This window comes from Gadus chalcogrammus, chromosome 21 (genome assembly GCF_026213295.1).
Source record: "Gadus chalcogrammus isolate NIFS_2021 chromosome 21, NIFS_Gcha_1.0, whole genome shotgun sequence".
Lineage (NCBI taxonomy): Eukaryota > Metazoa > Chordata > Actinopteri > Gadiformes > Gadidae > Gadus > Gadus chalcogrammus.
This window is the reverse complement of record NC_079432.1, coordinates 8,100,443-8,125,271: the sequence shown is the minus strand read 5'-3', so window position 1 is coordinate 8,125,271 and position 24,829 is coordinate 8,100,443. Positions and strand designations below refer to the sequence as shown.

General features: G+C 44.2%; 2 protein-coding genes across 5 annotated transcripts in view; both read right to left on the bottom strand.

Moving 5' to 3' along the window:
- si:dkey-71h2.2 (low density lipoprotein receptor adapter protein 1) overlaps positions 1-6,020 on the bottom strand; it is a 42,914-nt gene extending 36,894 nt beyond the window's left edge. For 3 of the 4 annotated variants that reach the window (XM_056580945.1, XM_056580944.1, XM_056580943.1), the window contains exons 1-2: positions 5,929-5,982; positions 5,677-5,803 (exon numbers count right to left, since the gene is read on the bottom strand). In XM_056580945.1, coding sequence (XP_056436920.1) covers positions 5,677-5,761 — 85 coding nt within the window. In that variant the 5' untranslated portion in view covers positions 5,762-5,803; positions 5,929-5,982. Of the gene's footprint in view, positions 1-5,676; positions 5,804-5,928 lie in introns of all 4 variants that reach the window. The other variant, XM_056580942.1, reaches the window with a different exon arrangement.
- Positions 6,021-8,393: 2,373 nt separating this feature from the next.
- On the bottom strand, positions 8,394-24,336 carry LOC130374939 (E3 ubiquitin-protein ligase RNF19B-like). The gene is given in 13 exon segments (XM_056581920.1): positions 8,394-8,434; positions 8,642-8,832; positions 9,116-9,389; positions 9,804-9,935; positions 12,181-12,295; positions 12,684-12,724; positions 12,727-12,845; positions 14,881-15,028; positions 16,212-16,417; positions 18,141-18,327; positions 18,330-18,657; positions 19,717-20,430; positions 24,247-24,336. Coding segments are annotated over 12 exon segments (1,935 nt in total). The 5' UTR covers positions 19,870-20,430; positions 24,247-24,336.
- Between the last annotated feature and the right edge of the window lie 493 nt (positions 24,337-24,829).

The window sequence follows — 24,829 nt, the reverse complement described above, 5'->3', positions numbered from 1 at the left end:
AGAACAGCAAAGGAGTCGGGTGTTAAAGAGTAGTTACAAAGAGAAAGAGAGAGGGTATGGACAAGTAGAGACCATCACAGAGGGTGGAGGAAAGGGGTGTGGTGGGGGTGTGTACAACAATAAAATCATAATCACAACTATTAGAGGGCCACTCATCGATCTTCACATCAATACCCCCGACAGATATCCAGCACCTCTCTTTCCAGTCCTCTCTTAGGATAGGCTCCCGTCCAAAAGGTTCTGGGTCAAAACCATGACTACCTGCTAGAAGCCCTTGAGCAAGAGGATTAACCTCTACTGACTTATTGACAACGTATCTGAAAAAAGAGAGGAAGTCGATTTGGATTAGGGGTGTATGCAGAAAAAAATACATTTAAAAAAGGGTAAAACGTTGAGATGCACCCAACTCAGCCTCAAGTCTTCTCGGGCATGGAACCTCCAAAAGCTCACGAAGTAAATCAATTCCTGGGAACAATTGTTTCTGTTCAACATCAAAGTGCTTGCTCCATTTAGAATCATGAGCCGTTTGGTGAATCATATTCTGTTATGCAGTCGCACACAAACAAAAGGTTTCAGTGAAACCCTGGGCTAATAGGTGGGCGAACATGTTACGAGAAAATAGAGATAGTATCGACCATAGAAAAATCTATGTGTGGTAGAAGGAATGGTTGTTCTTGTTTGAGATCCATTTGTCTCTCAAGTTTAGAAACGAATCAGTGACAGTTGACCATGAAGTCGGTTTTCCGTGTCTAAATGGTTTTCAAGAATTTTCAAAAGGTAGGTCTATTCCAGCAAGAAAATCCCAATGAAATATAATACCATTTTTTTCAGTTAGATGCTTTTTCCTTTTGACATTTTGGGTCATTTACCAGATACTGTCATACAAAATGACTGACACGACTACAGATAATGGAAATAAGTAGCATCCACACAGAGTGAGTCCCCACTGAGTTCTGCTCGGGTACGATATGATGTGACACGAGTGTGAGGGGCAAACGTTGAGGGGTAACGCGTCTTCTAACAAAATATAGCATCCCTTTTGGGGCCAACAATAAGTGACATTAGGCATGAAATTTGCTACAGAAACAATCACTTGAATAGCAAACGGCATTCACAATCCCGAAAAATGGTTTGTAAAACGCAAGATAGAATGTGCATTGAGGTTGAAATGCACCGAAGTACAGAAAATCCTGTAGTGGGGGGGAAGCGAGAGGAACACTGAAATTAACGAGTATGGAACGGAGACAGAAGATGAGCAGAGCTATCACAGGAGCACGTCTCCCTTTGACCAAACTAGCCGACCAAGTAGTATCTTCAGGGAGCAGAAAGGTATTGAAAGCAGGGCTGCAGGACTGTGTTCTTTCTTTCCGCACAATGAGTAATACAAATTTATAATTCCGGCAAATAAATGCAACTCAGGGCCACTCAATTTGTGGTTTTCTGATGAACTTTTTTGAACGCAAAAGAACACGGTTATAAGTTACGAATTTATGCAGTTTGCTATGGAACGTTCTAGTGAGTTGAATAGTACTTATTCACCATTCTGTATATACGTGCTGGCAACTATTGAGTAGCCATCCATGCAGACTGGCACACACACACACACACACACACACACACACACACACACACAACACACACACACCACACACACACACACACACACACAACCACACACACACGACACACACACACACACACCACACACTATTGCACAAAATTGTTTTATTCACATCCAATATGAATGTCAATGTTGGCAGAAGCCTACCTTTGAATTTGAGACAGGGATTTTTATGCTTAGCAAAACTGCTTGCCCAGCTGAAACCCCTAAAAGCTACTTCGGCATTCGCATGCCACGTGTGCTAATATAAGTCCAATGGTCAAGTGATTGGCTAATTGGGTACATGCTACATGAACTTGACTCCGCACGTCGATCCTTTCATTGGAGACTTTTAGCTGAGTCGGCAGAAAACAGAAGGATAATAGCAAGCACTAACACAATAACAAGGATGCCTTGAAATCCCATCCCCACTTCTACTGAGGCTTCCGATTTCACACCACGCGCCGATCCTTCTGCTATTACACAAAAACACTTTAAATACCCATCACTCTCTGGGACAGTGAAGTGACATCCTGTTGCACAATACCTCAGAATCAGCTCTTTCCAAACTACCATCCTAACCCCACTCGCACTCAGGCCTGTCGAGAATCGTGGAACGGTAAGTTTAAATGCTGGCAACGCTAGGCAAAAAGAAGGGAGAACATATGACTATGCCCTTAAGAAAACCAGACGGCCAAGCGATGACCCAATTCATCGCTTACGAAAAAGAACGAAATACTACAATTTAGCAAGTCATTTAGCAGCACTTATTATCCAATAGCATCTTCAAGGTCTTTAAGGAGGAGCAGGAAGGGCAGGGTGATAAAGGGCATTTGTGCTCAAGGACAATGAGGCTGAGGCCCAGTACCCTTTGAGCTGGGAGTCAAACAACGCTGACAACCCATTACCTTCCCCTACACCATGCATACCCTACATTAACTAGCTTTTCTTTCCATTGCAGTCCATTCTCATTCGCCCCCCACCTACATTACCTTCCTCAGCCTTACCTTTCCTCCTCCTCCTCCTCCATGTGTTCCCTGTATTATACTGGAGATTATTTTCGCTCTCCCCCATCCAAACCTCATTCTGAGGGGGAGTGTGAGCAAGCGGCCTTCAGGGGGGCTTCATTTCGGTAGTTGGAGGGACGATAATTTGGCCTACCAACTGCCACTGCGGCTTCCTACGTCACTCCGTTTGTGTGCTTCCTGCGCTCCCATGGAAAGGTTTGTAGCTGCACTGGGGCTACGCGGCTCCCACTCACATTTCAATCTATACCGCGTATCGTTCGCTGTGCTCTGCACTCCGGTGTCCTTAGTGTCCCTTGCGGTTATAGATGCTAATTATATAATAATTAATATCCCAATAGGATAGGATATAATCAGGAAAGAAATAAAAGATATTTCACAGACCAAGTTAGATATGAAGTATTTGTACTTTACTTCCGCATACTTGCTGTAAATAAAGATGTATACGTGAACGACAAAAGACCAGCAACAGTTCGAGAGCACATTGAGGCTTCATTGCTTGCATAAATGTGTATTATAATGTTACGAGTACTAGAGGGAGGTATGTTAACAAGTAAAAAATAAGTTGGTCTTAAAGTGGCTGCAAAGTCCGCTTAAACGCATGAGTAGACATTAACGCTGCTAAAGTTTCAACGTTTTTTTTCAGCCGGGCCTCAAACCATTTTCAGCTGATAACTCCACACAGCACCCCCATGCCAACCTCACATGTGTGGCAGTTGTCCTCAGCACCCGGCACATGCCCCGTCTCCCTCTCTCCCTCTCTCCCTCCATCCCTTCATGACCCAGCCTCAGAAGTATGCTACTGAGAAAGACAAGCCCATTTGGTTTATGTATAAGCCCGATCTCCACCCAACCCTTTATCTATTCTGTTTGTTAAAACTGATGTGTTTTGTGAACAGCAGTGGCGGTCTGTGGATGTTGGCCGTCAGGGTTGAATGAAGGGCATTGAAAAGGATCCAGGGGTTATGAACAGGAGTTGACCTATTGGTGAGGGAGGAGGAATCGGAGCATCCAAAATTTTGGGCTAGGCATATATTTTCCTCAAAATTCAGCCAGTACCCACCCGTCCCATAATGCTAATTAGACTTCATGCAAAAGCCAGCCCCACACCGCACCAGCCACAATACAGAGCCTGATGTGTCAGAAAGTCTGGCAGGGCCAGGAAGTCATGGCGACGTGAAAAGGGGGCCCTTCTGCATTCCGGCCGGCTCTGAAGGCACTGCTCCACATGTTTGGCATGGAGATGTGCTCTTGATCCACTATGACCGCGCCTGCTAAGGCAGGCTTCTCCACATCAGCTGTCACTGTCCAGATCGACTCATGGTGAGGCGCGTGTGCTTCATTGGAGTGAGCGTTGCGTGTGTGTCGTCTCACAGTTGTGAACGGTTTCTGTCATTAGTCATCACCCTCCCGGCTTTGGAAGGGGGATAACTACGCAACACTGTCTTGTCTCTGTTGTCCTCGCTGTCTTCAAACAAACCAGAAACCTTTTCTTCTAGAAGCAATAACAACCACGGATGAACCACCACAGGGCTGCTCCTTCCTAACAATGACAATGCAGCTCAGTCTTTACTTTGACAGCAAATGAAACCGACTTGGAATTACAAAGTTATAGATTGTGGATGTTGCAATGAGGGGAAACGGTTGTATGCTTATGGTGTTCATCTTTACTAATGGTGATGGTGTTAGCTACGGTAGCCTGGAGTTGGCTAAAGTATTATTTAGTATGGTAAGGGGTTTAACTCCAGCCCGTCTTACAGCATACCCAATGCTTATGCTATAATAATGCCTATTACTGCATTAAATAATGTATGAAATAAAGTGTTACCATGTTCTCCTTTCTGCGTGAAAATTGATCAGGCAAATGATACGCCATAATCAAAAACCTGTGAACCAAACACCAATCATCAACGCGTAGTATCTAAATATGAATAAATATGTCTCAATACAGCCAGGCTTCATTAAAAACCCTTATCCCAAAGAAAACAGATCTAAATCCCAGCATTCAATTCCTATTTGACTTAAATCATTCATTCATGGAGTGTATTCCCTGGCGAATGTCAAGTCTTTTGGCACATGTTATCAATTGTGAGATTTCACACGTCGCAGTGGGAACGACGAGTGACAGTGAGCTTCCCAAATCAATAAGCCAGGACTTGACACGCATGTCTGTGAATTGATACTCAGTCATTATGTGTCTACTTGTAAATTGCCACCATGTATTTAAAAACAAAAATGAAATCTTAGAGCACGCGCGCGCACACACACACACACACACACACACACACACACACACACACACACACACACACACACACACACACACACACACACACACACACACACACACACACACACACACACTTATTTCCATGCATGGATGTGAGCATACATAGCCAAGGGACCTCATTGTGTTTATAGGGAATCATAAAGACATCACCCTAGTATGCACAAGACAGATCGTATACTGCCATGCAAACCTCCACAATAACATAACTTTCTGACCTCTGGAAGAGATAATCGAAAAAAATATACAACAAACATATATTTTGCCAACTGTTCCAATTACATATTCTCTCACAGACTAGTACAAGAGCTGCGTGCAATAATTTATGTACGGCGATATTATTTTTTGTGAAATAATGAACTATAAATGTTTGTCTGGGGGAAAAGAAATATCTGGAGTTATTCAGTCATTGTTTTGACTTATTTAGGTTTTATACAGTCTGCTTTAGGAGGATGTAGAGAAATGGGGTAATATTGAATTAACTTTCTCATTTTGGCAGTCCACACAAAAGCAGCTTAATAAAAAAATAAAAAAGGTTACACTGTCAATCAACATGTGTGAAGATTATGTAGGCTACATAATGAAAAAAAACGCTTTTTAATTAACTGCAGCTCAATGCCCCAGTTGTAAACACTTATAGGGCAAGCTGGTGCCATGGATTGTCAGCCTTCTCAATTGAGGGAGAGCTTCGTTGCATGCCACACATTAACTATTTGACTAAACAAACCAAGCATCTGAATCACAAGGTGAAGGTATACACTTACTTTCGTGCTTTGAAGTTCCCCATGTATGTCGCGGGACTCCTGGACTCTTTATGATTGCTCTCCCCGCTGATTTCAGAGCATCCATACTGAGGTGTGTGCTTCGGCAGGTGGGTACCACTTTCCTTGCCTTGGACACAGACAGACTAAATAAGTGGATTGGGCTAAACTACGTCGTCGGGTGAAGCACACACACACACACACCCACACACACACAGATTTCGGAACGTTAAAAGAAAGAACAAGTGTCCTTACTTTGGGCAATCAGTGTCCCTCCCTCCGGAATATCGTGGGGCAAACACAACGAACATCGCACGCTTCTACTTTTGCAGCACCACACTGACTGCCCATCTACAGAGGGCGTGTCATCCTAAAATAGACCCGCCCTCTTCAATGGCGTACACGCCCCCACCCGTGGTGACCACACCGTTTTCTATTGGGCTCAAGGGTCGAATATTTTGTCATTTAACGTAACTTTGGCAATTAACTACTAAACTAATGAACTGCTAAATACAGTTCAAGAAGATGAGGCTCATTTTAAGAAAAAGGGCCCCATTTTATCATTTGTATGAAGTAATAATGTTAAATTAGGCCTAGATAAGCCAGACAAATTTGTTTTTAATGTGATTGTTTGCTCTGTATACTGTAGGAAATAATCATTGTTGAAGATAACGCTATTTAATAATTATTATTAAGGTTTGGCAGAATTCATTGTTAATACATTGTCAGGACATTGGAAAATTAATAGAACAGGAAAAATTACCTGTATACTTGCGCCCCCTGCTGTTTAAATAAGTCACTACTTGCGCGGCGCCTTAATGGAATCTCATGAAAGAAGGTAGCAGAGAAAATAGTATACTATACAGTATAACTAAATCAAGGACACATTGACGTCTTCCATCATGAATCCATACACACATTGACACATAGAAAAGAAAAATGCAACAGGAGAATTCTGTCATTCACGTGACACATAACACATGGCATCATCCTTCATGGTGAAATCTTTATTTCAGCACATCTCTGTCTGTTGAGATCATTTCACACACAGGAAGCTTAAAAATCATGTGTTTTCCCATGATTCCACTAGCAGGGGGTTATACAGAATAGCCTGGAATGGCATGCTGCTGTAGTAGTAGTATTAGAAGTACTAGTTCGGTGCTCCGTGAGTATTTAAGAGGTTTTTCTTTAGATTTTTGCACTTTTAGGTACTGCTAGCAGGGTTAGCCTACTACTTGTGTCTGCTTTATGTTTCTGTTTGTGCGTGTGTCTGTGTGTCTTTGTGTACGTGTGCTGCATATATGGGTTAACCTGGATACACAGCAAGTAAATCATGCAGCTGTTTTGTTTGAACAAAAGTTTGCAGCTCTTGCTGCATCTAACTTCAGTAATATACTGCAATGGGTTTTGCGCTTTTTGACCCACAGGAAAAAGGAGAAAGCAAATCCTGTCTCCCAGAATTAAAAAAAGAAAGAAAACAAAATGGACACTGCTGTGGGTCTCTTTCCGGGAACACTGGAAATAGATTCATAGCGCCATAGTCAAAACTCTGTCCTTCTCCCCGTGTGTGGAAGACGTTGGACCTGGATAAGAGACCCGATCGTGATGTTTCATGAACACAAAAGCCATCATGTCCCCTCCTACCAACAGTCACCATCAGACAATGATACAGAACTCTCTGTAAATAATGCTTATGGAGCCATAACTGTCTGTGAGTGTATGGCATGGCTGAATGTTTGATATATATGTATATATAAATATGCTAAAGGGACGCTAGGATACGCACTCATTGTTATCTCCCAACAATATTGCGAGAACTGGCAGTTCACCCTTTCTAACTGTTTGACCTTTCACTGACCTTGGGCGCGTACCAGTGGATTCTCATAGGTCTTATTATGGGATGCATTCAGATCAAACCAAACAATACATCGGTTTATATGTCCTCATGTGATTTGAAACGTGTTGTCGTTGATGACGTGATGAGTTTAATGAACATTCCCGTCATGCTTTCGGTCGACTCACTTCCCATTTGGCCTGTTTTTAATCAATTCAGTAGGGTTGGGATGGCAACAGGGATGAGGATGACATAGCGCGAGGAGCAGAGATTAAATGGATTAGTATTATGGGACGGGTAAGGTAGTACCTTTTTAAAAGAGCGCACATTAGGAAATAAATCGACAACAGGCGTATACCCACTGCACTAGTCTGCTTACATGCTTTCAGGGATATCTTTTAATGTCATGTTCCACGTTCTTCCTGCAGAGGTTCGGCAGACACCCATGAAGTCACTGCCCAGTTCTCCCCTCTGTCCAATTACACACACACACACACGCACACACACACACACACACGCGCACGCACACACACGAACACACGCTCGTAAACACATGCAAATACACGCTCACATGGACACGCTCGCAGACTCACACACGCACCCACATGCACCCACACACACACACACACTCACACACACACACACACACACACACACACACACGCAGACAAAAACACACACGCATGCTCATAAACACATGGAGACTCACACACACAGACACACACACACACACACACACACACACACACACACACACACACACACACACACACAAATGCTCAAGCTCCTCCTTCACACTTTCCTCTCCTTCATAGGCCAAGGATAAAAAAGGCAACGGGTGGGATGGCCGATGCTACGTGCTCCTCTCAGGCCACGCCAGGCTGGGTTACACCGGTCCAGTGGTAGCCACAAAGACCCTTTGTTTCTCTGCAAAAAACCCAGTCGGGTATTCAACCCTGTGGGGTTGTGACGCCCTCACACTGCGTCAAGCTCAAAGACGGGCCAAAAAGTCCCCTCGGTCTCCCCTGCCTCCAACTTCTTGACTCCTCCTCCTCCTTCGTCTCCTCCTCCTCTCCTCCTCCTCCTCCTCCTCCTCCTCCTCTCCTCCTCCTCCTCCTCCACTTCCTCCCCTGCCTCCTCCTGCTCCTTTCTTGTCTGCAGGTTCTGAGGCACACGGGTAGTCCTGGGACAGCGACTGGGGCCGGGAGTGTCCCAGGGACTCCACGGAGAGGCTGTGGCCGGACAGCACGCTGCTCAGGCTGGTCTGGCGCGCCCCCCTGGGGTGGGTCTCAATCTCCACCCGCACCTTAATACTGGTCCCATCTCTGTGGGGGGGGGGGCAACCAAACAAACACCAGAAATGGAAGACACATAGAATTAGGGTTTAGGGTTAAGGTGTTGGGTTTAGGGGGTAGGGGTTAAGGTGAAGTGTTCAGGGTTCAAGGTTTAGGATTTAGGGGTTCAGGGTTACACATAATTGTTTGGTTCACATGAATATTACTAGCACTATCTAAACAGGCAAACTGTTCTTTGGATTATTATTGGCTGTGTAAATACAGTTGAACTTGCAGATTATACTCGAGAGGAGACTGAAGAAGCAAATCTTACCTTAAGGAGAAGGCTTGAGTGTCGCTCAGCTTGCCATCGGGCACCACAACCACCTCGCATTCTGATTGGCTAGCCTTCTGCAAGTATCCAGGACTTTCCGTGGCTTCCTCCAATCCTGTGCAGGCATTCACCTCGGGTGGTGCCGTGCTCGTACTAGGGAGCACACCCACTTCCTGTACACTGACTTTAACTTCCTGCAAGTGGGTGTTGCCAGGATTTCCCGGATTGTTTTGACCCGTCCAGTGGTCACTGACTACGTGAGAGAACAGAAGATCTTCAAGGGAAGTTGAAAGGCAGATCAGATCAGGCCGACACATCACATTGCATCAATCACATAATGCTGAACACGCTTAAAGGTGACATATTATACCGCAATGTGTGAGTGTGATTAGCCGTTACAAGTCGTTTTGAAAATCCGCCTCTTTGGACATCACAAGTGGGCGTGTCCACCTAGATGCGTGCTGGATAGATCAGTCTACCAGCCTACCCGCTGGACCGTAGCGAACGTTGCTCATCTATCCGTCGTACATCGAGTTGGACAGGCCCTCTTGTGATGCCACAAGAGGCACATTTTCAAAACGGCTTGTAACGGCTAATCACGCTCACACCTGCTGGTATAATATATCCCCTTGAAGAAGACATTGGAGGAGCTGAGCTGGGCTACAGGGTGTTGGGGCGCTGTACTCACAGCTAGCTAGGTCCTCCAGCTGGATCTTGTGTGAGTCGGGGGGGTCACCCTGAGGGCGGCACCAGCCGTTCCTACAAAGGGACATGGGGACCACCCCGTAGACATACGTCAGCATGAGGGGCACCCCCATACCTGGAAGGAAACACACGCGGTCAGCAACAGGGCTGGCACAACGGCATGGTTGAATACTTTATTCTGATTGGTCGAAATCGTTCCATGGGTTCTGCGTTATTTTTCCGGATTAACAGTTAAGAATCCATACAAGATGAACTATCGACGAGTTGCAGCTTTGACGCATAAAAACTCAAAGCGCTGTGGAAGAATATAAAATTAGAGCTGATTAGGTTGATGAAAATAACGTTATAGTTTAAGGTAACTCATACGAAATCGTTGTTCCAACTGTGGTATCAGGGGAATATACAGCTCCTGGGTGTCTCGTTGTTAATCCATATGATGCTTCCAACACACAGCACTCACAACAGAAGGCCCCCCCAACGGAACATCTTAAACTTCAAAGCATCATTCTATACTAACCAAAATGTCTCTCGCTGATCTGTCACCAGTTAGATTGTTGATGTCGTTTATATATCCTGGGTTGGGAATTCGGGAAATCAGTCTAAATTGAATCAGAACTCCTTGAAATTGATATAATGATGTTGTAGTAGGGAATGACATTTCTACATTGATATAATATCAGTGGAAAAGTGTTAAAGAATGAAAACAATGTCTGTGCTTTACACACTTCCGAGAGAGAGCGATCCCAGGGAACTTCTCTTCTTTCCACTTTCCACTCTCATAACCTTCACCAATTTATTATCAGCAAAACTCACACGACCAGGTCTCACACTACCCCTCCCACCACCCACCTCCCTGGGATTGGATGGCTTGTGAATGAGCTGGGAATGTGGGAACACAGTGTAGTATACAGACCAAACAAACAAAAGAGCTCGTTAAGGCCGCTGGAGCTGGGGCGAAAGGCTGGGGCAACTATCTGAGGGCGACAAAAGAACAAGACACAGGACGAGGTGTGTGTGTGTGTCTGTGTATGAGTATGTGTGTGGTGTGTGCGCACTATTGTGTGTGGGCGCAATTGTGTGTGTGTGTGTGTGTGTGTGTGTGTGTGGTGTGTGTGTGTGTGTGTGTGTGTGTGTGTTGTGTGTGTGTGTGTGTGTGTGTGTGTGTGTGGTGTGTGTGCTAGTGTGTGTGTGTGTGTGTGTGTCTGTGTGTGTGTCTATGTTAATGTATGTGTGTGTGTGTGTGTGTGTGGTGTTGGTGTGTGTGTGTGGTGTGTGTGTGTGTGTGTGTGTGTGTGTGTGTGTGTGTGTGTGTGTGTGTGTGTGTGTGTGGGTGTGTGTGTGTGTGTGCGTGTGTTTGGTTGAGAGGTGGGGGTTCATACAGACGCAAGGTCTCTCTCACCCCATGTCTGTTTACGAATAGTGGCCAATCACTGCAGCCATCGTTTAGTATCGCAAAGCATTGGTAATAAGGGCTGGATTAAATACGGTAATAACTAATAAAACCCACCACCATAAGCACTAACATCCCCACAATGTGGCCTGCAGACGAAAACGGCAACAACCAGACATGTTTAATAAAATCATGTTCACATTTTGTGAAGCTAAGAAGATTATACAGTGTGTGTGTGTATGTGAAAGTGTATGTGATTGTTTGTATGTCTGTTTCTGTGTGCGTGCTTGTGTGTGTGTGTGTGTGTGTGTGTGTGTGTGTGTGTTGTTGTGTGTGTGTGTGTGTGTGTGTGTGTGTGGTGTGTGTGTGCGTGTGTCGGTGTGTGTTTGTTGTGTGTGTGTGTGGTGTGTGTGTGTGTGTGTGTGTGTGTGTGTGTGTGGTGTGTGTGTGGTGTGTGTGTGTGTGTGTGGTGGTGTGTGTGTGTGGTGTGTGTGTGTGTGTGTGTGTGTGTGCGTCCGGAATCCTGCACAGATGGAGCGCGGTCAGTGGTAGCTGAATTTGGCCCGCTGCAGGGTGATTACTCCTGAGAGGTACTTTCTTTGGTTCATCTACAAAACCCCTGACTCATCTCTTTTCAGAGCCTGGAGCATCCCTTCATCCTCCCAGCTAGACACTAGGCTAATGGCTAGCTCGGAGTGCCCGTCCACCTCCCTGCTAGATGCTAGGCTAACGGCTAACTCTGAGTGCCCCTGCCACCTTCAGCTAGCCACTAGACACATGACCATATTTTGTTATATATTTTCTATATATTCATACTATGTCATTAACGAGGGGGGGGGGGGGGCTTTCTCCCCAGACTGTCTTCTACATAGACATTCGGGTTCAGAACCTGAAAGTTGACCAAAAAGCTAACCCATAGCTATAGCAACATAATAATTAGGTTAACGCTGTTGCTATGTATTTCTCTTACCCACGGTGATGGCTGCTATGACCGGCGACACAAACACTGACATCATCACTCCACTTGCCACGGTCAAATAATGCTTACTTCCTGAGATGTTGTTTTTTTTACAGCGACCATGAACCTGGAGAAAATAACATAAAAATATAGATATTTCATCATTCAGGTTTATTATTTATACAATTAAGTCTAATAAGGCTTATTGAGATGAAGTTTACCAGTTTTTAAGTTTTGGTTAAAACATAAATACAAAACCTATATCAATAGGTAAATCAAAAACCTTTAAACCTGTTCCACAACAAATCAATCCAACCTCATGTCCCACACTTTCGTGAAAAACTACAATACAGAGTGCAACATAACGATGAAAAATCAGACCAATTGTATGGTCAATTTACAACAAAGCATGCACTGCATGTTTACTAAAAAGTGTCAAATGTCAATCATGCGTGAATGTCTACTGGACCGTCTTCTGTCTACCAGACAGTGAGACAGCTCCAGACAGCTTGTACCTTGCGGCCCATGTAGATGGGTATGCCCACTATGATGACTGTATGGCTATCCCTGCGATCAGGGAGATGACCACTGGCGCCCCCAGCAGCATGCCCACCTGCCAGAGGACCTTACGTGTCTGGGACCAAGGCTTCTTCCCCCAGAAGGTACAGCCTGAGGGACTGAGAGAGAGACAGACGGAGGAGGAGGAGGAGGAGGAGGAGGAGGAGGAGGAGGAGGAGGAGGAGGAGGAGAGGAGAAGAAGAGAAGAAGAAGAAGAAGAAGAAGAAGAAGAAGAAGAGAAAAAAAGAGAAGAAAGAAGAGAAGAAGAAGAAGAAGAAGAAGAAGAAGAAGAAGAAGAAGAAGAAGAAGAAGAAGATAGAGATAGAGATAGAGATAGAGATAGAGATAGAGATAGAGATAGAGATAGAGGGAGAGATAGAGAGAGAGTGGGAGAGATAGAGGGAGAGATAGAGAGAGAGTGGGAGAGATAGAGAGAGAGTGGGAGAGAGTGAAAGAGGGAAAGAGATGGAGAATTAGTTTGATGGAAAGAGGGATGGAGAAAAATTTCCATGTGTACAAATACGAAAAAACAGGCACAATTAAACCAGTTTTAATCAAGAATGGAAAAGTTAAAGTGAGATGAGGGTGAAAATCACAGCTCGTGAACAGCACCCTTGGGCCAAATTATCTGGCTGGCCTACATAAGAAAATATCTAACCCATTGTCCTTGTCTTCCACTGTGTGATCTCATCCACATATGACCTGTTAAGCTTTTTCCATCTGCTTGCTTGATCATGGATTCCCTAGACTTAATGTCACTTTGAGACCCTAGTTAAGTGTTCAGAATAATGCTTCTGTACTGCTCTGCTTCCTGCCTCTCAGATGGCAGATTTACTGTTTACATCTACGCTTCATGGAGATAAAAAGAGCCCTCAGGACATTTGTGGTAATCTATAGGGCACAGCTCTCCTTCTAATGTACTAGCAACTGTTGGGCCGTGTGTCTCCATTCATGGCTTGGTAACATAAAAGCATAAAACATAACAGCCAAAAGTAAAATTGTGAATGTAAAGATTTGTTAAATGTTTGTTAATTCGTATGTTTGAACCATTTTTATTCAAAGTAGGTCAAATAATCGTAGGAAGGTGAAAAATAGATGTAATCTTTTAAATGCTATCTATTATGCTATTCATCATTTATCAATTTCACCTTTTCATCAGCTAATATTAAGAAATTGCAGGCTAAAACGTGAAAAGTGATTCCAAATGAGCAAACCTTTCACCTATTCAATTGCACCTTTTCAGATGTTTTTAGATTTTACATCGGTAGACATTTATTTTTTTATGAGCTACTTCTGCTCACAAAGACAATCATCTCCAAAAGCTTGAGTTACAATTGCTGCTGCAGCATGGAAATGTTGGGTCCGACAGAGCAAATTAATTGATTAGTCAGCAGAAGCTCTTGTGTCCATGACTGGAAAAATCAATGTGTGTCTAGCTGAACCCGGTCGCTTTGAAGCCATGCGGTTTGAAAAGATTACATAGACATGATGAAACGCTAAAAGGCTCTTTGTGAAGCCATCACACAGTGCCAACCTTCATCCGTTTGTGAATTTGATGTTTAATATGATTAATTTAATGTAAACACCTGCATTCTGTATGTATTGCATGCTATCTGGGTTTCTTGGTTCTGAGAAAAACATTGAATATCTGCCTTTCAAGAAGCCCAGGTTACAGAAAATGTCCATGGGTAAGACTAAATAAGATGGCTAGATTAGCTTGTCGTCAATGAGGAAATCTGTCTTTTACAAAATATATATTAATACAATTTAAATGATTTATTGCCCGTTTAAACCACTCAGTAGGTTTGATGGGCACTATATTAATAACTTTACCTTGCCTTTTCTGATATATCTTTGTCTTTTAATTGATTTATGAGTGATTGGGAGTTGTGCCGTTTATCTGTTTATGTTAACAGGCTCTGGGAACAACGGCAACAGCAACTTCTCCTTAATGGAGGACATCGAAGACATCCATCTGAGTCCTGCTGACACAAGTACGGCCAGAGCCATGGATATCTTAGGTTGTGCAGGTCGGTGACCTACTACATTAAACAGCCAGCAGCACTGATACCTGAGGTAGCGCACTGATACCTGAGATAGTGCACGTGACTCATACCTGAGGGAGTGCACGTCGCTGATCTCTTGAACTGGTACCTGAGGTAGTGCACGTCGGTGATCTCCTGCATGCACAGCCAGCAGAACTGGCAGGCGCACACGGTGCAGTTCATGCGGTTGCAGCTGCCATCGTTGGTCTTCATGATGTAAGCGCCGCAGCGCGGGCACGCCTTGATCTCCTCCGCATCTATGGCAACCGACGGGGGAGGAGGGAGGGGGAGGGAGACATGTGCTTTTACATTATGGTTCAACACTTTTGGTTAACATGCTATGTCTTTACCGGTGTTTTTATTCTTTGTATGTAAACATGTGTTGACTATTATTTTACACTATTATTTTAATTTTTATTTTCCTCTTTTGTCTTTAAGTGATTCTGAATGGCGTTTATGTTTCAAGGAGGCTTTATAAATACATTTGCCTTGCCTTAGTTAGACAGTGGGGCATACTGTATGTGAATGAAAATGAAAGGCAGCTTTGAATTGTACAAACTTCCTTCCTACAATATAATTCCTTATAGTCAGTATGTGAATAATAAAGGAGCCACTTTGTGAATGGGAGGACTAGAGAGGGTTCCACCATGAATGTAGGAACAGGGTCATCTTTCAGCTTTATTCTCCGGCACATTGATTGAAAAAGGAGTAGCATCGGTCGCTGATGGCAATGAGCTAGCACAAGCTAGTAGACTGATATTTAAGATAATAATAGGTACATTGTAAAAAAATAATAAGAAAATGTCTCTTTCCTGTGTGTCTTTACTTTCCCAACTATAAAGGCCTGTGAAACTGATTAAAGAATAGATTATGAATGCGTAACTAACTAATAATAATATATTCCAACTTGCAATGATTTTTAATCACAATAGCGGACAGGGTGTGAACCTAAATATAGGCATACATACGTATGCCTATATTTTTTATAAAACGTATAGTTCCGGTCCTTGATTTTGATTGTCTCAAAGCCATTTTAAAATACTCTCATATAAACACACACCTGTTACCACATAATAATTAATTGTTCAATTAATTGTTAGCATTAAAACGCCAACAATTTCAAAGCCTGTGTTGCTTAGCAACCTCTTAGCAACCGTTTTAGTAACTATAGTGAGTTACTGTAAACCACGTCCTCCGCTACTACCCTAGTTCATCATGTCTGCCCTTATAATTCATAGATTCAAATAACTTCCAATTTCTATCCCACACCACTTGAAACCGTCTGATATGATCTAAATCTGCCTTGACATGTAACACGTTGTGCCGGCGTGAACCTCTTTGGGTTGGATATTTCCTGCCTCGTTTGTCCACTGCCTTCTCCTCCTTGAACTTGCACGGCCCTCTTTGACATTTTGACAACAATTCAGTGTGAAGGGCTACCTCCGCTGGGGTCCTCGTTGAACACGTAGAGCGTGGAGCCGTCATGGCCGCCCGACGTGTGGCGGGCGCGCTGGCGCCTGGCCTGGTCACACGTCTGGTCGGGGTGCCACAGCTGGCGGCAGTGGTAGCAGAACTCGGTGTCGCATCCCTCGCGCCCGCAGCTCAGCTTGGGACACTCGGCGCATCCGTAGGCGATCACCGCGTAGCTGCGGACGGGCGCGGAGGGAGCAGCGGTGGGAGGTCAGAATCGCTGGCGTATGTTTGGGCTGGTTCTGGTGTCCCATGGGTCAGGACTTCCGTGACCTCAGACTGAAGGGAAACCCCTCCAGTGGACTGTGCTCACGTTGATTAGAGAGAACTGATGTTTTTTTATTTTTTTTCTAAATGTCGCTCAAACAATCGACTGCATTCACATTGATAAATAATTAACACACACAACAAACAAACACACAAGAAGTATTTACCGTAACACCAAGAAAAACAACACATTCTAGATTATTCGGAGAGCCAACGTAATCCGTGGCTAAGCTTCTGTCACTAAGACCTCGAGGAATGTGTGTTAGAGACATATTGGGGCTGTGATTTAGTAGCTTACGCAACACACAGACACTTCAAACGCTGTGCGTGTGTGTGTGTGTGTGTGTGTGTGTGTGTGTGTGTGTGTGTGTGTGTGTGTGTGTGTGTGTGTGTGTGTGTGTGTGTGTGTGTGTGTGTGTGTGTCTCAAGTCAAGACCCAAACTAAGACCTGATGGCATGCATTCTAATTCAGATTTTAATAATTTAGAAGCATAAGGTAAAAACAAGGTAACAAATAAACAAAAATAAGTACTGCGCTGTGATCGTTTTTTAGGTACACACGATGAGTGACACGTTGGAGGTCTTTGTATATTTAGTCAGCTGTTGCTTCAGATGGATTAGCATATAGGCTTGGACTACAAAATGCATGACATCATCATGAGTACTGAGGAGCAGGGGAGACAGCCAGTCTACTGTTCCCGACTCCAAACTGTCTCGCACACACACACATACACAATAACACAAAGATGCACAGACACACAAACACACACCCTCAAACACACACACACACAGCATCGCAAACATGACACATAGTCAATAATGTTAAACCGTACATGCGTCCAAAACACACACAAACGCACGCACACCCACACACACACATACACAAACACACACACACACATACACACACACACACACACACACACATACATACACACATGCACACATTCAAACACACCCACAGATATTGGAGTTTCCAGTCATGCTGATGATCGCACACTATCTCTTATTACGGCCTCTTTTTATCAGCACATCAGTATAATCTCAGAACGAAGCTTCCATATTATCAAAGTTTTTCCCTCCACAGCCTTGAATATAGTGCTGTATTTGTGTCTCAAGTTCTCATAGATATTTGTGGATTTCTTAATTTATTTAAATGCATATTTATCGCCCATGTGTGTGCTTCTTACGTGAAAGCCAAGATTAATGGTCCTGCTTCAAGATGATTGAAATTATAGGGTAGGGATCGTAAATTAACTATGAATAATTGATGAGGCGCTTTTACAGGCAACTCACAGGTAGGGTGAGTGAATATTAACTAGTTATAGGCTGCGGACATTGTGGAGGGAAGGAAACCCAGAACCTTTAATATCTCATCTCAAGTGAAGAACCCATGCTGCTTTCAAGCTCTTGACCAGATGCCAAATAGCACTATCCTTGTCACGAGGGCGTAGCTAAAAATCCTTGCAGACCTTTCATTGTCAAATGCAATCCTTAGGAAGCTAACGATCGGACACAACTGCTCCGACATCGGATAGCATGACGCAATAACAAACATCATAAGCATTGTTAAAGCTCTCCTGATCCTTCAGAACCGGAACGATCCGGCCTACGGTTCTGCGAGGGGCTCACCTGCAGTCGGGCGCCGGGCACCAGCGGGTGTCGGGGTCGTTGGCCAGGAAGCGCCTCAGCTGGTACTCCTCAAAGCGCTCCAGCAGCGCCCGGTCGTCGAGGACGGCGCGCACGTCCGACGGCGCCAGCGGCTCGGCGCACTGCGGGCAGGCGATGCCCACGCGGCTCTCTGAGATCTCGATGCGCAGTACTGCCGCAGGCAGTCGGAGCAGGCCCGGTGCGAGCAGGACGAGAGGCGGGGGAAGTGGCGGCGCGGCTGGCTGAGCAGGCACAGCGGGCACTCCTCCAGGTGCTCGTCCAGAAGCTGCTCCTGGCCGGAGGAGGACAGGGACAGGACGTCGGCCGAGCCGCCGCCGCCATCGACGTCCACCCCGGCGCCGCCGTCTGAGCAGCACTCCCCCGCGGGGCACGCTTCCTCGCCGCTCCCATCGTCGGCTTTTGTATCGACTCTCACGTCTGCTCCATCCGTCACCGGAACGCCGAGTTCAACGGCGGTGCTTGTTGAGAGGTTCTCCTCCTTCAAAACAAAAGCGTAATTTGAACATCTACAAATCATAAGAAAACACCTCATGCAATGCTTACTTAGCTTTGCCAAAACTATAGCCAAGCATATAGTATCTTTGGTATTGACTCCACAAAACTTTTGCTTTAATTGTATAGAGGGAGTGAGTAAAATAAGGAAAACAGACAAGTCGTACAATAACAGCTAGCTAAGCTGAGTGCAAAGGGGGACATGTAGTTAGTTGCTACTCTGTTTCTTGGCAACAGAATTGGTATAAATTGCTCTGTAATTAGGACCAACACTCTAATGGATGGGAGCTAGGCTGCTGTATGGGAGGAATCGTGCTGGAGGCCTGCATGCTAACAATGTACCGGTTAATCATCTACAAATTGCCCCAGACGTTACAGAACCATCACGCAAGAGGACCACTTGTTTTTCATTTTTTCGAAAACTTAAAAGTTATCCTGGTATACACATACATATACAAATATTTTAAAACACAGTCATATTTGCCAAAGGAAGAAAATACCAAAATACACCTGGTTGCCAGAAAGGGGAAAAAATGAACTTTCTTATGTAGTTCACAGCCCACATTTCTTAGGAGATTCCTCGCATATTTGATCCTCCTCCCCCTAGAAAGTAATAGTAAGTTCTGTCTTTCCCTCTGTACTCATTCTACTTCATTGTTTGCCAATCCTGGGATTGCCTGAAATGCAAATGGGTTCGCAAGAGATTTCTGGCTTATAAACCAAAGATATTTGAAGGTACATTTTTGTATTCAAAGGTTTTGAACAATAAAGGTCCCTTGCGTGCAAAACCACCTGTCTAATGATTAACATCCACGAGAAAACTACAACTACTACCTTCTTCACTCAGACATCGATATTACAAGCATATTCAGTTTCATATTCCCGGTTCAAAACGGGAGCAAAAGCTCAACATTGCACGAAGTTGGTGTTGCAAGAACTTATAGCGAGGTCAAAGCCAAAAGAAAGTGTGTGTGAACCAGTGCTTTAGTCTATATCCCTTCACCAACCAACAACACTACTACACAATGATAAAAGCCAGGCCTACCAGCTGTGGATGGTCGCTGGGTGTGAGGGTGATGACCACCTCGTCCTTTGGCCAGACTTCCGCAGGCTTTTCTGGCCCGGGCTCTGGCTTGGGCTTCCGGCTGAAGAAGTTAAGGAAGCTAAGGTGCCCCGTCTGCTGCTTGGGTCTCCTCATGGTCTGGAGCGGGGGCCCGGGATGCTGTGGTGAGGCGGTTCTGAGACCATGAACACAAGGCCACCATGTGTGTGTGTGTGTGTGTGTCTGATGCCGCCTGTGTTGTCAAGTGTGTTTGATTGTGTGTGTTTATCTCGGTGTCTTCTGCCACATATTCTTCTCCAAGTTTGTGTTTGTGTGTATGCGTGTTACTGTTTGGTTGTGTGGCCGTGTGTGTGGCCGTGTCAACTCAACCTTGGCACAGCTCAGCGTTGGAGGACGGACGTCGGCTGTTCCGTGCAAGGGAGGGCAAGCGAGAGAGAAAGAGAGAGAGAGACAACCGCGAGGAGGAGAACATCTCCGGAGAGCGATTGGAGTCTCGTTTAGGTGTTTGTCCTCCTTCTTCTTCTTCTTCTTCTTCTTCTTATTCTTCTTCTCCTTCTTCTCCCTCTCTCTTTTTGTCTCTTGCTCTTCCTCCCCCGCCTTCACCAAACGTCTCTCAAGTCGTCCAAAGTGCTAGGCCGAGAGATGGCACCTCTTCCTCACTGGTCTCTGACGGGTTAGCAGTTTCTTTGCCCGCAACTGAAAAAAAATAATATATATGTTACAGCTCGTTACAGATTGGGGTTTCACTTGCCAAACTGCAAGAGACATTATTGCGTTATACACAATAGGCTAAATGAAATACCATTTAGGAATGTTTCACTGTAGGATACTAGTCAAAGAAACGTAGAACATTTGGAAAACATTAATCTTGTGTGTTGAAAGTGGCCAATGGAACATGAAAGGACCCCTGCACTCTTAACATTCTGCCATGGATCTATTATACAGCTTGATGCAAACTAAAGAGAATTGCAGCAAATTGAGATCCACGTCATTCGGGAGAGGGTAGGGGGTTAGCCATCTTGCCTGCAGGTAAGGGTGGACATGGACATTAAAACCACTATCTTTAGGCCTGGTAATGAATAACCTTATATCCTGACACCCCTCTAGATGTAAGAAATACAGTGCAGTTTACGGGGCTCAGTTAAAAAACTCCTGGATCCATCACAGAAGTGTAGAGGAAAAAGTTATTTAAATGTGTTAGAAAGGGACCCGATAATGACACCTGATCTTACAATTTATTCTCATAGCCTCACATTCATCTGTGTTATGTTTAAAGTAATTTGTTCATTCAGTAGATTTTCAGTTTTTTAAGCCTAAAGTGTAGTTACAAGTGTATAAGGGTTTGAAACCTGTAACCTTTCATTCATAATCAAACTAGATACAGAAACAAATGATGACCTTCAACAATTGTCGTAAACAAGGGATATTTGCTTTAAGAGATATGACGACTTAGCCCACTGCCCTTCAACTACAATGCTGTGTGATGCACTACTTCAGGTGCAGCCCTGACTGGAGCAACAGATGTCAACAACATCACCAAACGTTGCTTTCTACTTCGGCGGTGGAGCACAACAAACGATTTTGACGTTGGCAACTTTGCAGACAGTCAAACGTGTTGAAGCAGCCTACAGGTAGACTGCAAACCGGTTCAAAGGCAGAACCCTTCTGCTCAGGAGTCCAGCACCTTCACTAATAGACTAAAAGGTCAGGCAGTCGATACAGAGAGACGAGCAATGAGCCAAACAAAGGCTATAAGGTGTTTGAGGCTTAGCTTAGGAGGCACAGAAAAAGACGAATGGTGCAAGTAGACAGCAAGACAGTGAGCCCCTTCTGGTTCCACAAGCATCATGCTTGACTAATGACATCTTCCATTCAGAAAGACACCCAAGAGATTAATACTGTGACAAAGACATTACCAAGTGCGAACTACAATTCAAAGGATTCTTCTTCATTGTCTCATTGATTATAAAGCACACCATCACAGAACCATCACAGGAGGAATAAGAGAGCATGTGACAAATTGAACCAACCCCATGTCAAATAAAAATGATGGGGAGTGATGATGTGCAAAGGGGATACAGACTTCAGCCATTTTTGGATAGGTCTCCCAAATATAACTGCACGCAGCCTACACACAACGTTGAAGCGACAAGGAATGTCATAATTATGTTCGTGTTGTTCTTGGTTTCACTGAACGGATCATTTCTGCAGAACATTCAGATTTCCCGGAAGAAGCTTGTTCCACACCACAAACGTCTGCGTTTTGGAAAAAAGTTCCAGCACAGGATCCTTAAGACACCGACCAAGAGAGGAAGGCATAAAATAATGTGGTGTGTATTTATAGAAAGAAAACCTCCCACACGTTCACATCAAGGGACTGCCCAGGCAACACACATACACGTGCAATTATATACTGTGGACATGGACCAAAGTATTTATGTTGTGAATCCGAAAACATGGTTCTTTTGTGAACAGTAGCAGAACTAGGCCTTCACACGTTGACAAACATCCTTTTCACACGTTTGACTATGAAATAAATATGACGAATCTGAAACTGACGTAACCGGTGTTACAATTCCAAAATCATAACCAACACGGCTTGCAGGATTACTGAGGTTTAAAGGGCGAACACAAAATCCACCCTCAAACTTTGTCCTAATAACAACTGTATGTCATTGGAAAAAAATACAAACAAAAAGCAAAGGACAGCTACTCGTTTTACTTTGAAATTGACACAGATAAGGTACATTTTCTGGAATAAAAGTAAAATCGACCTTGTGGTTACAGTAAGTGCCCGTGAAACACTGCACGAGGAGAATGGCAGATATAAGGCTGGTGTTTTGTTTGTCGCAGAACGGGGCCAAGGGTAGAGGTCTACGGAGTATTAGGTAACCATGCTAGCAAATAGGAGGTAAAAGCCAGTTAATGTGGAATTAGGGCCCATGGGACAAACCCTTTCTGGAAGCCAGGGGATATTTTTTTGGATTTTTACCAGCCACCATTTGTCAGATGAGGGTTTAAAGCAAGCTTCTTCTATTTGTGTCATCAGGCTGCCTGATGTAGGCCTAGCTGGGTCATTCTACATAATAAATACATATTTACTACTAATTTAGTACATTTACAATAGTTCTTAAACCCAAACTGCTATTTTGAGTTATCCAGGACTATGTAAAAACAGTTTTTGTTATAGTAAATTACTATGATTGAAATAAATAATTACCACCGACACCTTAGAAAATGTTGAAAATAAATTAAATATCTTTCTGGGATGACAGGAAAGCTAATGTACAGGAGCAGCAAGGGGCCATAAAGAGAGATAAGACTGGACTAGGACAAGAGCAAGATGGACACTGAATATAAACCAATGACCCACTAACCTCAGCCTGAAGATGTGGCAACAGCACAGCCAACGTCAATACAAGACTCAGTGGATAAACTATATTTGTTTTGTAACACTTTTTTTTAACCACATTTTTCTAGTTTGTTCTTGCCTCTTCCCTCTCTTTCTTTCCCAGGCACCAGAACCCTTTAATTCACACTCAACAATTCGTCTCTACAATAACTCATTCACAAATAGCAACACAGCAAAACACAAGAACAAGAAAAGAAGAAAACTCTAGCTGCTTCATAGAATATAACTCAAATAAATAAAGGCGAAATGTTTACAAAATCTGTGATCAGAACTACATGATATAATGCATGAATACGGTTATAAATAAATAAACGAAGGTTTCAGGCATGTGCTTCATTTTCTCGTGGATGTATATATAAAAGGACGAGACACAACAGCAAGCTGTTGCTATGCAATCCGATGACCAAAGGTCAGTTTTCACGATGAGTTCTTCCGTCTCGGGGAGAGGAGGAGGAGGAGGAGGTGGATGGGGAGGCATGGCGATACACCATATTAAATATCTCTTCACTGGACAGCAGCCCACATCAGCAATGCGGCTTTCAGGAACCGTGAAAAGCGACCTCAAACTCAGAGAAGCCACACACACCTCGTGTGGGCTATGAGTCCTGCAGCATCCTTATGCAATTCTCATCACTTTGGCTCCATCGTGCAATAAAATATAGGCTTATTCCCTAATATAATAAATAACGCGCATATAGGTTTTCCAACGATTAAGGTACATTGAGTAGATTTAAAACCCTCTTTATAAACAAAATACATTTTCCAGCCTTCACATTTGCCTACCTACAACTTAATGCGGTATCTAAAATAAACGACGGTTTCCGCAACGCTCTCGGACTTATGAAGGGAAACATCCACTTAAATTATTCAAAGGGGGTATGGGGTCTGTTCAGGGCATCAGTGGGCTATTGCAGGGGAGTGGCAAGGTTAACAGGCTATGGACATTGTTGTCAATTTCCAGAAAACATTGTCGGCTAACAGCTACAAACAACGCATACAGCGCAGTGCATGAGCGCAAGACCGTTCACATAGCGTGAACGTATTTTTTTAAGGAACGCACTATTGTAAAAACCCATCTTGTTACGTAAACAGTGCCTTACCTCTTCCCTGGCGCGTTGTGTCTCTGTGTGTGTGCAGTGTGTTGAATCGACCACTGGCTCCTCCCCCTTCAGCACCACGGCACGGTGACAGAATCCCCTGCCTTTAATATCGGAGCAGAAACGAGCAGCGAGGTGGATTCTGTAGGGTGGCACCGCCTCGGCCAGAGAGGGACGGGCCTGCGTGACGTCCTCCCCATCCACTGTAATAAAGCAGTGCCCGACATGAGAGGAGGCTCACTGCAGAGACTCCAAGCAATAGGATGACGCAGAAACCAAGGATCCCCCACCAAACATAAACAAGAACGCTCCAGTTAGAAAAAAAATAAAATAAAAAATAAAGCATTCTGGGGTGTATTTTCTCATGTCTTTCTTTTTTCCCCCGAATAGCCCACGGTCAATGTAAGTTGCAAGACGGGCCCTCAGGCTAAGTAACAACTGAAAGGCCTTCATGATATTTTATATAGCATGTGCACGGATGTCGAAAGGCAGCTTTGAACCTAACAGTTAATTGCTGCACTATTTTCCTAGGGAGAGGAGAGGAGAGGTGAGATGAGGTGCAGAGGAGAGGATGGATAAGAATTAT